Source organism: Pygocentrus nattereri, chromosome 23 (genome assembly GCF_015220715.1).
Source record: "Pygocentrus nattereri isolate fPygNat1 chromosome 23, fPygNat1.pri, whole genome shotgun sequence".
Taxonomy (NCBI): Eukaryota; Metazoa; Chordata; class Actinopteri; order Characiformes; family Serrasalmidae; genus Pygocentrus; species Pygocentrus nattereri.
The window spans coordinates 30,930,663-30,945,662 of record NC_051233.1 but is presented as its reverse complement, the minus strand read 5'-3'; the positions used below and the strand labels follow the sequence as shown (position 1 = coordinate 30,945,662).

At 42.8% G+C, this 15,000-nt stretch overlaps 1 protein-coding gene across 1 annotated transcript in view; it reads left to right on the top strand.

The window, feature by feature from the left end:
• tenm1 (teneurin transmembrane protein 1) overlaps window positions 1-15,000 on the top strand; it is a 225,681-nt gene that overhangs the window by 156,300 nt on the left and 54,381 nt on the right. The window contains exons 9-12 of the mRNA XM_037533313.1: window positions 1,066-1,167; window positions 4,016-4,210; window positions 7,277-7,477; window positions 14,201-14,386. Coding sequence (XP_037389210.1) covers window positions 1,066-1,167; window positions 4,016-4,210; window positions 7,277-7,477; window positions 14,201-14,386 — 684 coding nt within the window. The remainder of the gene's footprint in view (window positions 1-1,065; window positions 1,168-4,015; window positions 4,211-7,276; window positions 7,478-14,200; window positions 14,387-15,000) is intronic.

Here is a 15,000-nt window from a genome sequence, read left to right as displayed (position 1 = left end):
TGTCTCACTAGCCACTAGCTGGCTATTAGCAGCCTAATAATCCGTTAATAATCCGACTAATAGCTCAATCGGAATAGTCTAGTCTGATTGAGGCCATTCGGAATACAATTTCTATCCGATTGAACAAGGTGGCTAATCCTGTAAATGATCCGTTAAATAGAAGAATAATATCCATGTAAACGGCTGAATCCGATTACACTCCAGTTGGAACGTGTAAGTACAGTCTGCGCATGTGTGTCGCGTCATAGGTTTATAACGTTTAACGCGGCGGAGCAGAAACTGGTCTGCAGAGGAGACGGAGTTCATGCTCTGATCTTTAAAAGACGGCGGTGGGCCAGACGTCCAGCTTATGTGTCTCAGAGCACGACGTCTTCCTCTCGGCCTTCTTTAATAAGGACATGTGAAGGACGTTTTCCTGAGTCTGACGTCATTTTAAAGTCCTTAAAAACACAATCACTGCTCACTGCTGCTCATCTCACTCTGACTGGACTCACGTGATGTTCGCTGCCATGGTAACGTTTACTCTAAGCGCAACTCCCCGCATGCGCATCACTTTGCATCGGATTACTTGTAGCAAGCATGTAAATGAAGATTTTCTGTCAGATTGTTGAACAGAGTGAGAATAAACAAAATCTTTGCATGTAAACACAGAAACTCACTGCTCTACTCTTAATGAGAGACGCCACACATGGTCAACTCTCAGCACAAACTACGGATGACACGCAGGGCCAAATAGGATTTGCGTTAACGGCACTTTTTTTAAAATCGTGTTAACGCATTAACGCATTTATTATTGCGTTAACTTCGACAGCCCTAATATATATACGTATAATAATAATATATGTATAAGCATTGACTTATTTATGAGATTTAGAGGCTTTATAATAGTGTTATTTAAATTTAAATGCATTTCCACAACTGCATAGTTATGCTTATTGGGATTATTATTATTTATTACGTTATTATTGTGTCACAATGAATATTAAATTGTAACCTTGTGTGCATTTTCCCTCTGATATAGAACTTTTATAGGTACATACAGGTTGACGTTGTGTTTGTGTGTAGAAATGATGGACGGTTGCTCCACTAACTGTAACGGGAACGGCGAGTGTGTTGCTGGTCACTGCCATTGTTTCACCGGCTTCCTTGGACCAGACTGTTCCAAAGGTACAACAACACAGTGGCAGAAATTCAGGGGGACATTTCAAGGCAAAGCCCCACCAACAAATCATCATGACCCACAAATTTGTACGTTTCTACAGAGACAAGCCGCAAAATGACATCCGAAGTGAGACTGAATTTAGTGCACCTTGCTGAGAATCAGTCTGTTCTACAGTGTCTCATTAGGCTGAATGAATAACCGACTCTAAATGTAGGTATTGTGATATAAACCGAGTCTGTTCTACAGTTTCTCATTAGACTGAATGAATAACCGGCTCTAAATGTAGGTATTGTGATATAAACCGAGTCCGTTCTACAGTTTCTCATTAGGCTGAATGAATAACCGGCTCTAAATGTAGGTATTGTGATATAAACCGAGTCTGTTCTACAGTGTCTCATTAGACTGAATGAATAACCGGCTCTAAATGTAGGTATTGTGATATAAACCGAGTCTGTTCTACAGTTTCTCATTAGACTGAATGAATAACCGACTCTAAATGTAGGTATTGTGATATAAACCGAGTCCGTTCTACAGTTTCTCATTAGGCTGAATGAATAACCGACTCTAAATGTAGGTATTGTGATATAAACCGAGTCCGTTCTACAGTTTCTCATTAGGCTGAATGAATAACCGACTCTAAATGTAGGTATTGTGATATAAACCGAGTCTGTTCTACAGTTTCTCATTAGACTGAATGAATAACCGACTCTAAATGTAGGTATTGTGATATAAACCGAGTCCGTTCTACAGTTTCTCATTAGACTGAATGAATAACCGGCTCTAAATGTAGGTATTGTGATATAAACCGAGTCCGTTCTACAGTTTCTCATTAGACTGAATGAATAACCGGCTCTAAATGTAGGTATTGTGATATAAACCGAGTCCGTTCTACAGTTTCTCATTAGGCTGAATGAATAACCGACTCTAAATGTAGGTATTGTGATATAAACCGAGTCTGTTCTACAGTTTCTCATTAGGCTGAATGAATAACTGACTCTAAATGTAGGTATTGTGATATAAACCAAGTCCGTTCTACAGTTTCTCATTAGGCTGAATGAATAACCGGCTCTAAATGTAGGTATTGTGATATAAACCGAGTCCGTTCTACAGTTTCTCATTAGGCTGAATGAATAACTGACTCTAAATGTAGGTATTGTGATATAAACCGAGTCCGTTCTACAGTTTCTCATTAGACTGAATGAATAACCGGCTCTAAATGTAGGTATTGTGATATAAACCGAGTCCGTTCTACAGTTTCTCATTAGGCTGAATGAATAACCGACTCTAAATGTAGGTATTGTGATATAAACCGAGTCCGTTCTACAGTTTCTCATTAGGCTGAATGAATAACCGACTCTAAATGTAGGTATTGTGATATAAACCGAGTCTGTTCTACAGTTTCTCATTAGGCTGAATGAATAACCGACTCTAAATGTAGGTATTGTGATATAAACCGAGTCTGTTCTACAGTTTCTCATTAGGCTGAATGAATAACCGGCTCTAAATGTAGGTATTGTGATATAAACCGAGTCCGTTCTACAGTTTCTCATTAGGCTGAATGAATAACCGACTCTAAATGTAGGTATTGTGATATAAACCGAGTCTGTTCTACAGTTTCTCATTAGGCTGAATGAATAACCGACTCTAAATGTAGGTATTGTGATATAAACCGAGTCCGTTCTACAGTTTTTCATTAGGCTGAATGAATAACCGGCTCTAAATGTAGGTATTGTGATATAAACCGAGTCTGTTCTACAGTTTCTCATTAGACTGAATGAATAACCGACTCTAAATGTAGGTATTGTGATATAAACCGAGTCCGTTCTACAGTTTCTCATTAGGCTGAATGAATAACCGACTCTAAATGTAGGTATTGTGATATAAACCGAGTCCGTTCTACAGTTTCTCATTAGACTGAATGAATGACCGACTCTAAATGTAGGTATTGTGATGTAAACCGAGTCTGTTCTACAGTTTCTCATTAGACTGAATGAATAACCGACTCTAAATGTAGGTATTGTGATATAAACCGAGTCCGTTCTACAGTTTCTCGTTAGACTGAATGAATAACCGGCTCTAAATGTAGGTATTGTGATATAAACCGAGTCTGTTCTACAGTTTCTCATTAGGCTGAATGAATAACCGACTCTAAATGTAGGTATTGTGATATAAACCGAGTCTGTTCTACAGTTTCTCGTTAGGCTGAATTAATAACCGACTCTAAATGTAGGTATTGTGATATAAACCGAGTCCGTTCTACAGTTTCTCGTTAGGCTGAATTAATAACCGACTCTAAATGTAGGTATTGTGATATAAACCGAGTCCGTTCTACAGTTTCTCATTAGACTGAATGAATAACCGACTCTAAATGTAGGTATTGTGATATAAACCGAGTCCGTTCTACAGTTTCTCATTAGGCTGAATGAATAACCGGCTCTAAATGTAGGTATTGTGATATAAACTGAGTCTGTTCTACAGTTTCTCATTAGACTGAATGAATAACCGACTATAAATGTAGGTATTGTGATATAAACCGAGTCCGTTCTACAGTTTCTCATTAGGCTGAATGAATAACCGACTCTAAATGTAGGTATTGTGATATAAACCGAGTCCGTTCTACAGTTTCTCATTAGGCTGAATGAATAACCGACTCTAAATGTAGGTATTGTGATATAAACCGAGTCCGTTCTACAGTTTCTCATTGGACTGAATGAATAACCGACTCTAAATGTAGGTATTGTGATATAAACCGAGTCCGTTCTACAGTTTCTCATTAGACTGAATCAATAACCGACTCTAAATGTAGGTATTGTGATATAAACTGATCTGTGTGTGTGTGTGTGTGTGTTTCAGACTCGTGCCCCGTGCTGTGCAGTGGTAACGGCGAGTATGAGAAGGGGGTGTGTGTGTGCCGTGTCGGCTGGAAGGGGGCAGAGTGTGAGGTGGAGGACGGACAGTGTATCGACCCCACCTGCTCCAACAACGGAGAGTGTGTCGACGGATCCTGTGTGTGCACACCTGCCTTCAAAGGAGTCAACTGTGAGGAAGGTCTGTGAAGACACACACACACACACACACACATACACACACACACATACCCACACATACTGTATACAGTAAATTTTAATGCATAATTTCAGTTTATTTGCTAAAATTTAACATATTACAAACTGTTTTCTATTTTAATTTCCTCTAATATGTTAAAATCTGCAAATAAAGAGTGATGAATTCAAATCGGGCTGTTTTTTGACTGTGGAGCAATGCAACAACTTCATTTTAAAAAAGTGAGAATTTTTTCCCTGAATGGAAAACGGGCCCTTTAATAATATAAGTAGAGAGTTTATGAATGTCATTGTCTTTATTTCATTTCCAGACCTCTCTTTGTGACAGTGCTGTATAATTTGTATTAATTGGCCAATCAGTGCTTCATTATGTTCAGTGAAGTGTGCTGCTGATGGAATTAAAAAAACGTTGTTTTTCTAAATAGCTCTGAACATATCAGCTCTTTGAAAACTGAGATTTTGGTACGTTTTGCTGTATTTGTGTTTATTTGCATTTATTATGATAGGTGGTGTTTCTAAACAGCTCCACTGATCAGATAATCAGTTTTAAACAGTGGACTTTGGTGCCTAAGACGTGTGTGTGTGTGTGTGTGTGTGTGTGTGTGTGTGTGTGTGTGTGTGTGTATAAATGAGAGTGTATGTGCCTGTGTGTGTATGTGTGTATAAATAAGTGCATGAGGGTGTGTGTTGACCAATCATGCCACATTTAGATGACCCAAACCTGTTTAAACCCTCACTGTGTGGGGACCTAACTTCCTTGTGGGGACCAGTAAACCCTTACATTTTAAGGTGAGGTTTGGGTGAGGATTAGTGTGAGGACTAGTGTGAGGGGGAGGTTTAGGCTACTAGTAGTTCTGGTTAAGATTTGAGCAAGCCTCGGGAACATGAATGGAAGTCTAGGAAGTCTATGGAACAGCCCCACAGTTCACAGAACCTAGACTGAGTGTTTGAGTTTGGGTGTATGATTGTGTATGAAGGTGCAGACTAGGTTTATGCCACATTGTGAGGACCGAAAGCTGTTATACACCCACATTGTGGGGACCTTGCTTTCTGTTGGCTTGTCCCCACAGTATAAATCATTAAAACTGAAGGTGAAGTTTAAGGTGAGGTTTAGGGTGACAGTGAGAGTTAGTAAGGGTTGTGAGGTTTAGCCTAGTAGTAGGTCTGGTTAAGGTTTGAGTGAGTCTCCAGGAAAGTGAATGGAAGTCAATGCAACACCCCCCCCCCTTTCATAGAAACTAGTTTGAGTGTTTGACTTTGTATGTGTGTGTGTGTGTGTGTGTTACTGCGAGCATGTGTGTGGGGACATTGTGGGGACCAGAAGCTGTTAACTCACTCACTTTGTGGGGACCATTCTTCCTTGTGGGGACCGCAAGCTTGTCAAGTGGATTGAAGTCTATGGAATGGCCCCACAATTCATAGAAACAAAATTGAGTGTTTGTGTGTGTGTTAACCCAATCTAGCATTTAATTTTGTTTATGTAAGCTATATAAATGCATCTGAGAGATGAAAAGAGAGAGAGAGAGAGAGAGAGATGAATAGAGAAAAGGCCATTGTGTTTTTCTATTACGTCTCTTGTTCATGTAAAAGTAAATTAGGCCGTCCATCACCCGCCTTCACCAGATAATATCTCAGATATTACTGTAGTAATTAATATTTATTTACACCAACCCCCTTCTCTGTCTCTCTCCCTTTCTCTCCAGCTCTCTAATTGTAAATGAATCCACTCCAATTGTAGTTAATCAGTCTAGATATGTTTGGCTCTTTCAGCTTTAGCAGAGGAGCTATGAGGCTGGTGTAAGCAATGAGCAGAGGAAGCATATGCCCCCCCACCCAATTAACACGCTGCTAACTGCATGTTTAAATCATCGCATACTCGCCTCAGACTGTGCGAAGTTGTTGGGTATCTTTAATAGTCTTGGTTATGTGGTTTCTGACACTGTATGACTCACTGTTATCTGTAAACATGGACTAAATCCAATTCATCTCAAGCCAACAGAACTGTAATTATCCCAGAACAGTAACTGGGAGCAGGCAGGAACATATATAACATGAAATAATGAAAATAATAAAGCCACATAAACAGCAGGCAACCCGGAACGTTATAGTTCCTTACAGCCGTGCAGGTTACAGAGTCCACGGCTGCTGTTTCCTCTCAGATAAAAGCAAACCAGCAGGAACGACGCCAACCAGACGGAACCCATTTGTCTTTTATGATTTAAAATGAAGACTTGTGTGTGCGGCACATTGAGCTGTCGTCAGGGCAAAACGATGGTTCTTCAAGGGTTCTTTAGTAAGGAAAACAGCTATATAAACAACCTTGAGCACTCAAAGAACCAATTGCATGATTAAACGGTTCTTTACACCATGAAAGAGTTCTTCCAAGTGACGGAGAGTGTGCAGTAGATGGTTCTATACAGACTCTTTTAGAAAAGGTTCTATATAGTGCCAAAAACGGTTCGTATATTGTTACAAGCTTGATGTCATAACAATAGAAGAACCCTTTTGGGTGCTATATAGAACCCTTTTTAAAATGTTCGATATAGAACCATCTACGGCACATTCTGAAGAACCCTTCCATGACGCAAGGAACACCTTAATCACGCATTGGGTTCTTTGACTGTGCATGTTTCTTTTAAAGAACCATTTTCCTTGCTTGACATTGTAACAATAAAGGAACCTTTTTGGGTGCTATGTAGAACCATTTTCAAGTTATAGAATCATCTACAGCACGTTCTCCATCAGTCTGAAAAACGCATTCATGACGCAAAGAACCCTTTAATCTTGCAAAGGGTTCTTTGAGTGTTCATGGTTCTCTACGTAGCCATTTTCCTTTCTAAGGAACCCTTGAAGAACTGACTTTTTTAACAGTGTAGGGTTTAAATGATCTGTGCATCATCGTATTCTGTTTTTATTCATGTTTTGCACAGTGTCACAACTATTTGGGGAGCAGGGTTGTAAATCATAAAAATAATAATATATAACAAGTCTGTCAGAGATGAAGAACCTATACAAACACTTTGGGTGTGTGTGTGTGTGTGTGTGTTTTCAGTGGACTGTGTTGACCCGACATGTTCGGGGCGGGGTGTGTGTGTGCGGGGTGAGTGTGTGTGTTCTGCAGGGTGGGGGGGTGAAGTGTGTGAGACCCCTCTGCCGGCGTGTAAAGAGCAGTGTTCCAGACACGGCACGTACCACCCTCAGACCGGAGCGTGTGTGTGTGAGCAAGGCTGGACGGGAAAAGACTGCTCTACAGGTGAGCTACACACACACACACACACAGGTCCTCATTAGTTCTTCTACCTGTTTATGTTACCAGATGTGATGAAGCTCAGCTGGAGCTCCAACCCCTGAAACAGCTCAGGGAGCAGATAAATAACATCCAGCAGATCAGTTTGAGCAGAGAGTAGAATTATTACTAATCCAACAACATCACAATCGCACTGCTGCCATTCTGGTACCAACACCGGGTTCTCTCAGCAGCGCTTCTCCTGTCTGATATGAGATGAAGCCATAACTGCTCCAGCAAAGGCAGTAAAACACGCTTTAAACACTTACGTCTCATTTTAAAGCGCATTAACTGATATTTGAGTGTGTCATCTTGCTCTTATTTGATTGGCTGCTGTAGTGATTAACAAATGAGAGCTGAAATCTAAACGGCTGAGATTTCCCGCCGCGTTACTGGCGCCTCGTCCCAAACCGCACACTAGCTCACTAAATAGTGTGTAAAATAGCGCTCCTCCCATTAGAAGTGCACTCATTAGTGCAGGAGGTGAAGTGCAGGAGTGTGTGGTTTGGGACGCGACGTTAGATCAGCCAGTGAGGCGCGTTCAGCAGCTGCTCTGCTGAGCTGCTCGGTAGCTGCTCATTAATCTCCTCCAAGAGGACGTTGAGATGATTTACGGTTAGTCTCAAAGTACACTGCTCAAAAAAATAAAGGGAACACTTAAACAACACAATATAACTCCCAAGTAAATCAAACTTCTGTGAAATCAAACTGTCCACTTAGGAAGCAACACTGACCATCAATTTCACAGCTGTTGTGCAAATGGAACAGACAACAGGTGGAAATTATTGGCAATTAGCAAGACACACTCAATAAAGGAGTGGTTCTGCAGGTGGGACCACAGACCACTTCTCAGTACCTTTCTGCTTTCTGGCTGATGTTTTGGTCACTTTTGAATGTTGGTGGTCTTTCACACTCGTGGTAGCAGGAGACGGACTCTACAACCCACACAAATGGCTCAGGTAGTGCCGCTCATCCAGGATGGCACATCAATGCGAGCTGTGGCAAGAAGGTTTGCTGTGTCTGTCACTGTAGTGTCCACAGGCTGGAGGCGCTACCAGGAGACAGGCCAGTACACCAGGAGATGTGGAAGAGGCCGTAGGAGGGCAACAACCCAGCAGCAGGACCGCTACCTCCGCCTTTGTGCGAGGAGGAACAGAAGGAGCACTACCAGTGAAAGGACCGGCCGTTTTTGGTCCGTTCACGAAGAGGAACCAGAGAGTGGATCACCTGTCCTGTGGAAAGTCTCAGTCGCAGCAAGAGCGCTCGGTGCAGAAAGACAGAACCACTCTCGTAATCAATCAAAGAGTTTATTAAGTCCTCTGCACAAAGAAAGAAAGGCACTCCTTCTTTTATACAAACACGTCCTGCCCTGTTGCGTACAAGCAAACAGGGTGGACCCAAATAATTTGTCTAACAGTCATGAAATGCTAGGCTGACACTCACGGACCACCGGAACTGCCCAAAGGAGGGGGGCTTCTGCTCTGTGTACGATAATCTTACCTACGAAAGAGAACAAATGGTTCTGGACAGAATGTTGTCCCGATAAGAGGAGCAAGTTGTTTGTGCAAACTGCCAAGGACAGTAGCTATGCTTGCTGCAAAGTCTGCTTAGAGCAGAGTTGGAGCAGAGTTAACCCTTTCAACCAGACTCTGCAAAATGACCTCCAGCAGGCCACAAATGTGCATGTGTCTGCACAAACGGTTAGAAACCGACTCCATGAGGATGGTATGAGGGCCCGACGTCCACAGATGGTGGTTGTGCTCACATTGGCAAATTGGCCACTGGCGCCCTGTGATCTTCACAGATGAAAGCAGGTTCACACTGAGCACATGTGACAGACGTGACAGAGTCTGGAGACGCCGTGGAGAGCGATCTGCTGCCTGCAACATCCTTCAGCAGGACCGGTTTGGCAGTGGGTCAGTAATGGTGTGGGGTGGCATTTCTTTGGAGGGCCGCACAGCCCTCCATGTGCTCGCCAGAGGTAGCCTGACTGCCATTAGGTACCGAGATGAGATCCTCAGACCCCTTGTGAGACCATATGCTGGTGTGGTTGGCCCTGGGTTCCTCCTAATGCAAGACAATGCTAGACCTCATGTGGCTGGAGTGTGTCAGCAGTTCCTGCAAGATGAAGCCATTGAAGCTATGGACTGGCCTGCCCGTTCCCCAGACCTGAATCCGATTGAGCACATCTGGGACATCATGTCTCGCTCTATCCACCAACGCCACGTTACACCACAGACTGTCCAGGAGTTGGCGGATGCTTTAGTCCAGGTCTGGGAGGAGATCCCTCAGGATCATGCCCAGGCGTTGTAGGGAGGTCATACAGGCACGTGGAGGCCACACACAATACTGAGCCTCATTTTGACTTGTTTTGAGGACATCACATCAAAGTTGGATCAGCCTGTCGTGTTTTTCCACTTTAATTTTGAGTGTGACTCCAAATCCAGGCCTCCATTGGTTAATGAATTTGATTCCATTGATGATTTTTGTGTGATTTTGTTGTCAGCACATTCAACTTTGTACAGAACAAAGTATTCAATGAGTATTTCATTCATTCAGATCTAGGATGTGTTATTTGAGTGTTCCCTTTATTTTTTTGAGCAGTGTGGTTTCTGGGTAATTCATCAAAATACAGGTGGTCTGTAGGTGGTCCCTCTGATCTGCAGGCAGTCTGTTATCTGTAGGTGATCGGTTTTGTTCTTGGGTGGTCTCTCTGAAAGGTTTATTCTATGGGAGATGTGTAGGAGACATGTAGGTGTTGCAGCTGTGAAAAGTGAGGGTGAGGAACATGGAGAGGCAGAGAGACTCGAGTCTCCAGTGTTTATTCTCTCAGCGGTTTCCGTGGCTCTGCAGACTCTCTGAAAGCGATTGTGCAGCTCTGAGTTCATCTGCTGACTGAATCCCTCCAAACACAGTTACTATCGACTTACGCCCAAAAAAAACACCTGAAAAACCCACTTTCACCCTTAAACGCCGGTACCGGAGCAGCTGAGCTGAAAGACGAGGCCGCGGATGTGATTGATCAGTGATTAGATGTAATGGGGTATGTATTGAGCAGTGATTATGGGTAATGTAGTATGTATTGAAGAAAATGACGCACTTTCACAGAGTGAAGAAGAAATCTTCCAGAAACCGAGTTTTTTTATTTAATTATTTTTTTAAAGTTAAAAAATCTGATTGGTTTTATATCAGTACAAAAGAGGATAGAGTTCAGAGAGAGAGAGAGACACCTAAAGAAAGAGAGAGAGAGAAGATAAAGAGACAGAATGAAAGAGAGTAGAGAAAGACACAGAGAGAGAATGTGAGAGAGGACAGAGAGATAGAGTGAGAGAGAATGTGAGACACAATAGAGACAGAGAGAGAGAAAGAGTGGAGGGAGATGGAATGAGAGAGAGAAAGGAGAGAGAGGAGACAGAGAGAAAGAGTGGTGGGAGATGGAATGAGAGAAAGGAGAGAGAAGAGACAGAGAGAGAAAGAGTGGAGGGAGACGGAATGAGAGAGAGAAAGGAGAGAGAAGAGAGAGAAAGAGTGGAGGGAGACGGAATGAGAGAGAGAAAGGAGAGAGAAGAGACAGAGAGAAAGAGTGGAGGGAGACGGAATGAGAGAGAGAAAGGAGAGAGAAGAGACAGAGAGAGAAAGAGTGGAGGGAGATGGAATGAGAGAGAGAAAGGAGAGAGAAGAGACAGAGAGAGAAAGAGTGGAGGGAGACCGAATGAGAGAGAGAAAGGAGAGAGAAGAGAGAGAAAGAGTGGAGGGAGACGGAATGAGAGAGAGAAAGGAGAGAGAAGAGACAGAGAGAGAAAGAGTGGAGGGAGACGGAATGAGAGAGAGAAAGGAGAGAGAAGAGACAGAGAGAGAAAGAGTGGAGGGAGACGGAATGAGAGAGAGAAAGGAGAGAGAAGAGACAGAGAGAAAGAGTGGAGGGAGACGGAATGAGAGAGACTGAGCACAAGAGAGACTAGAGAAAGAGAGAGAGAGTTGGTAGAGAGATGGAGGCAGTGAGGACAAGAGAGAGAAAAGAAAGTGAAGATGAGAGACAGAATGAGGGAGGGAAACAGGATAAAAGAAAGCAATGAGATGAAAGAGAAAATCAAGAGAAATGAAGAGAGAAGAAAAAGGGAAGAGTTGAGAAAAACAGGAGAGAAAGAAAAAAAGAATAAGTGAGACTGAAAGTGTAAAAGTGAGAAAGAGAATAATACAGTGTAGAAAAAAAAGGATAGAAGCAAAAACGAGAAAAGGAAGAACAAAAAAGTGATAGAAAACATAAAAGTAAGGGAATAAAAGGGGGAAACTAGAGAGAAGAGAGGAAAAAATAAAGAGGGCAGAGTGAGAAAGGAAAAAAAAGAAAAAGAAGTGATAGTATGAAAGAGAGAGAAAGGAAGTGGAGAAACGAATGAGGATGAGAGACGAAGGAAAGAGCAGAGAAGGGAGAAGGAAGAGAGAGAGGAAGACTTGATGAACGGAAAGATAGTGAGGACATTATGTAGGTATTAAAATTGTAATATCGTGATTAAATATGATGAATATTTAAATACGAGGAAGGTTCTGCTGCGCTGTGATTGGTCAGCCGGATCACCGGAGGCTTATGACGGGCCGGCGGCTACAACCAGGATATTATTATTCATCTATTATTATTCATCTTTTTCTCATTAAATTCAGATGCGCATGAATATTAAAGCCCCTCAGCCGCCCGATCGCGCGTCCACCGCAGTTAAAGCCACTCTGTCCGTATTAATAAACATTTCATTCTAATTTCTGCGGGTTGATGGACAGATGAGAAAGAAAATGTTTTAGTCGTGAATGAAGATCAAAGGGTTTGGAGAAACTGATTTTAATGAGCTGTTAATGATGTAGAAATGGAGCGATACATTAAGCTCAACCGATAACAAGAAAAATGACGTGTTAATGTTCATAATGATTATTCTTCCTCTCGTTTTTCTCCCTTTTCATTTTCGGCCCTTTTCTTTTTCCCTCTTTCCTGTGCTTTGATCTGTATTTGCCAGTATGAATGATCTGAATGCCTCATTTCCATAAACAGAAAACATTCCCAACCCCATTTAGTCCTAAATTTTCCTTTGTGTGGAAAAACGTTTCTCTGTTCGTCCGTGACCTCATTAGCGAGTTCAGAGAGGAAAACTTTAGAGGAAAAAAAAACGGAATCATCGTCTCCCACCTGCCGTTCATGTCACTGGCCACTTTATTAGAAACACCCACCTTGTGCTTCCACTCACTGGCCACTTTATTAGAAACACCCACCTTGTGCTTCCACTCACTGGCCACTTTATTAGAAACACCCACCTTGTGCTTCCACTCACTGGCCACTTTATTAGAAACACCCACCTTGTGCTTCCACTCACTGGCCACTTTATTAGAAACACCCACCTTGTGCTTCCACTCACTGGCCACTTTATTAGAAACACCCACCTTGTGGTTCCACTCAATGGCCACTTTATTAGAAACACCCACCTTGTGCTTCCACTCAATGGCCTCTTTATTAGAAACACCCACCTTGTTCTTCCACTCACTGGCCACTTTATTAGAAACACCCACCTTGTTCTTCCACTCACTGGCCACTTTATTAGAAACACCCGCCTTATGCTTCCACTCACTGGCCACTTTATTAGAAACACCCACCTTGTGCTTCCACTCACTGGCCACTTTATTAGAAACACCTGCCTTATGCTTCCACTCACTGGCCACTTTATTAGAAACACCCGCCTTGTGCTTCCACTCACTGGCCACTTTATTAGAAACACCTACTTTGTGGTTCCGCTCACTGGCCACTTTATTAGAAACACTCGCCTTGTGGTTCCACTCACTGGCCACTTTATTAGAAACACCCGCCTTGTGGTTCCACTCACTGGCCACTTTATTAGAAACACCCACCTTGTGCTTCCGCTCACTGGCCACTTTATTAGAAACACCCACCTTGTGCTTCCACTCACTGGCCACTTTATTAGAAACACCCACCTTGTGCTTCCACTCACTGGCCACTTTATTAGAAACACCCACCTTGTGGTTCCACTCACTGGCCACTTTATTAGAAACACCTACTTTGTGGTTCCACTCACTGGCCACTTTATTAGAAACACCTACTTTGTGGTTCCGCTCACTGGCCACTTTATTAGAAACACCCACCTTGTGCTTCCACTCACTGGCCAATTTATTAGAAACACCTACTTTGTGGTTCCACTCACTGGCCACTTTATTCGAAACACCTACTTTGTGGTTCCGCTCACTGGCCACTTTATTAGAAACACCTGCCTTATGCTTCCACTCACTGGCCACTTTATTAGAAACACCCACCTTGTGGTTCCACTCACTGGCCACTTTATTAGAAACACCCGCCTTGTGGTTCCACTCACTGGCCACTTTATTAGAAACACCCGCCTTGTGGTTCCGCTCACTGGCCACTTTATTTTATCTCTCTCTCTCTCTCTCTCTCTCTCTCTCTCTCTCTCTCTCTCTCTCTCTCTCTCTCTCTCTCGCTGTCTCACTCTTTCTCTGTCTCTCTCTCGCTGTCTCACTCTTTCCCTCTCTCTCTGTCGCTCTCTCTCTGTCTGTCTGTCTGTCTCTCGCTCTCTCTCTCTTTCTCTCTCTCGATCACTCTCTCTCTCTGTCGCTCTTTGTCTGTCTGTCTGTCTCTCTCTCACACTCTCTCTCTCTCCCTCTCTGTCTGTCCCTTGACAGAGGTGTGTCCGCTGCCCTGTAGCGCCCACAGCGTGTGCGTTGGTGGGCAGTGCCAGTGTGAGGATGGTTGGGAGGGGCCTGTCTGTGACAAACAGGCCTGCCATCCAGTGTGTGAAGAGCATGGAGAGTGTAAGGACGGGCAGTGTGTGTGTCACCCCGGCTGGGAAGGAGAACACTGCACGATCGGTAAGAGTGCACACGCTTTGATCTCATGAAGAATCAACAAATAAACAATGAATATTCAAATATTCAAAGCGCTTCAGAATGTTTTATCAGTGTCAAAGCGCTTATTCTGCTGCCGATCGTATCCCAGATATCCTGCACTCTGACATCCGTCTCTCGGAACGTTAATCCGGGAAATGGTTATTAATATGCTGCTGGCTTTTGGCCTAAAACACATATTTAGTCTATTTATGGTGGAGGGAAACATGCAGGGCACTGAGAGGCAAAATAGTCCCCAGAGAAAATGTGTTGTTCCACATTTTCCTCAACATTCCATATAAACTCAGGGGACTCGTCTAGGTTCACTGGTGGTTTTGGACAGTAAATAAATGTCTGTATTTGTGTTGTAGTCATGGCGACAACTGGTTCCTATCACAAGCACTGTAGACATCTGAACCATCTCACATCAAACCGCTCGGAATGACTTGAAATTTTTGAAAAATCTGTAAAGTTCCAGTTTAACTCTGAGTATCAAAGGATTCTTTGACTTGTAACAGTAGTGGAACCCTTTTATGAGCTTTAAGGAACCTTTTCATGAAATGACCATTTAAATATCCAAAAGGTTCTTTATGTCATGG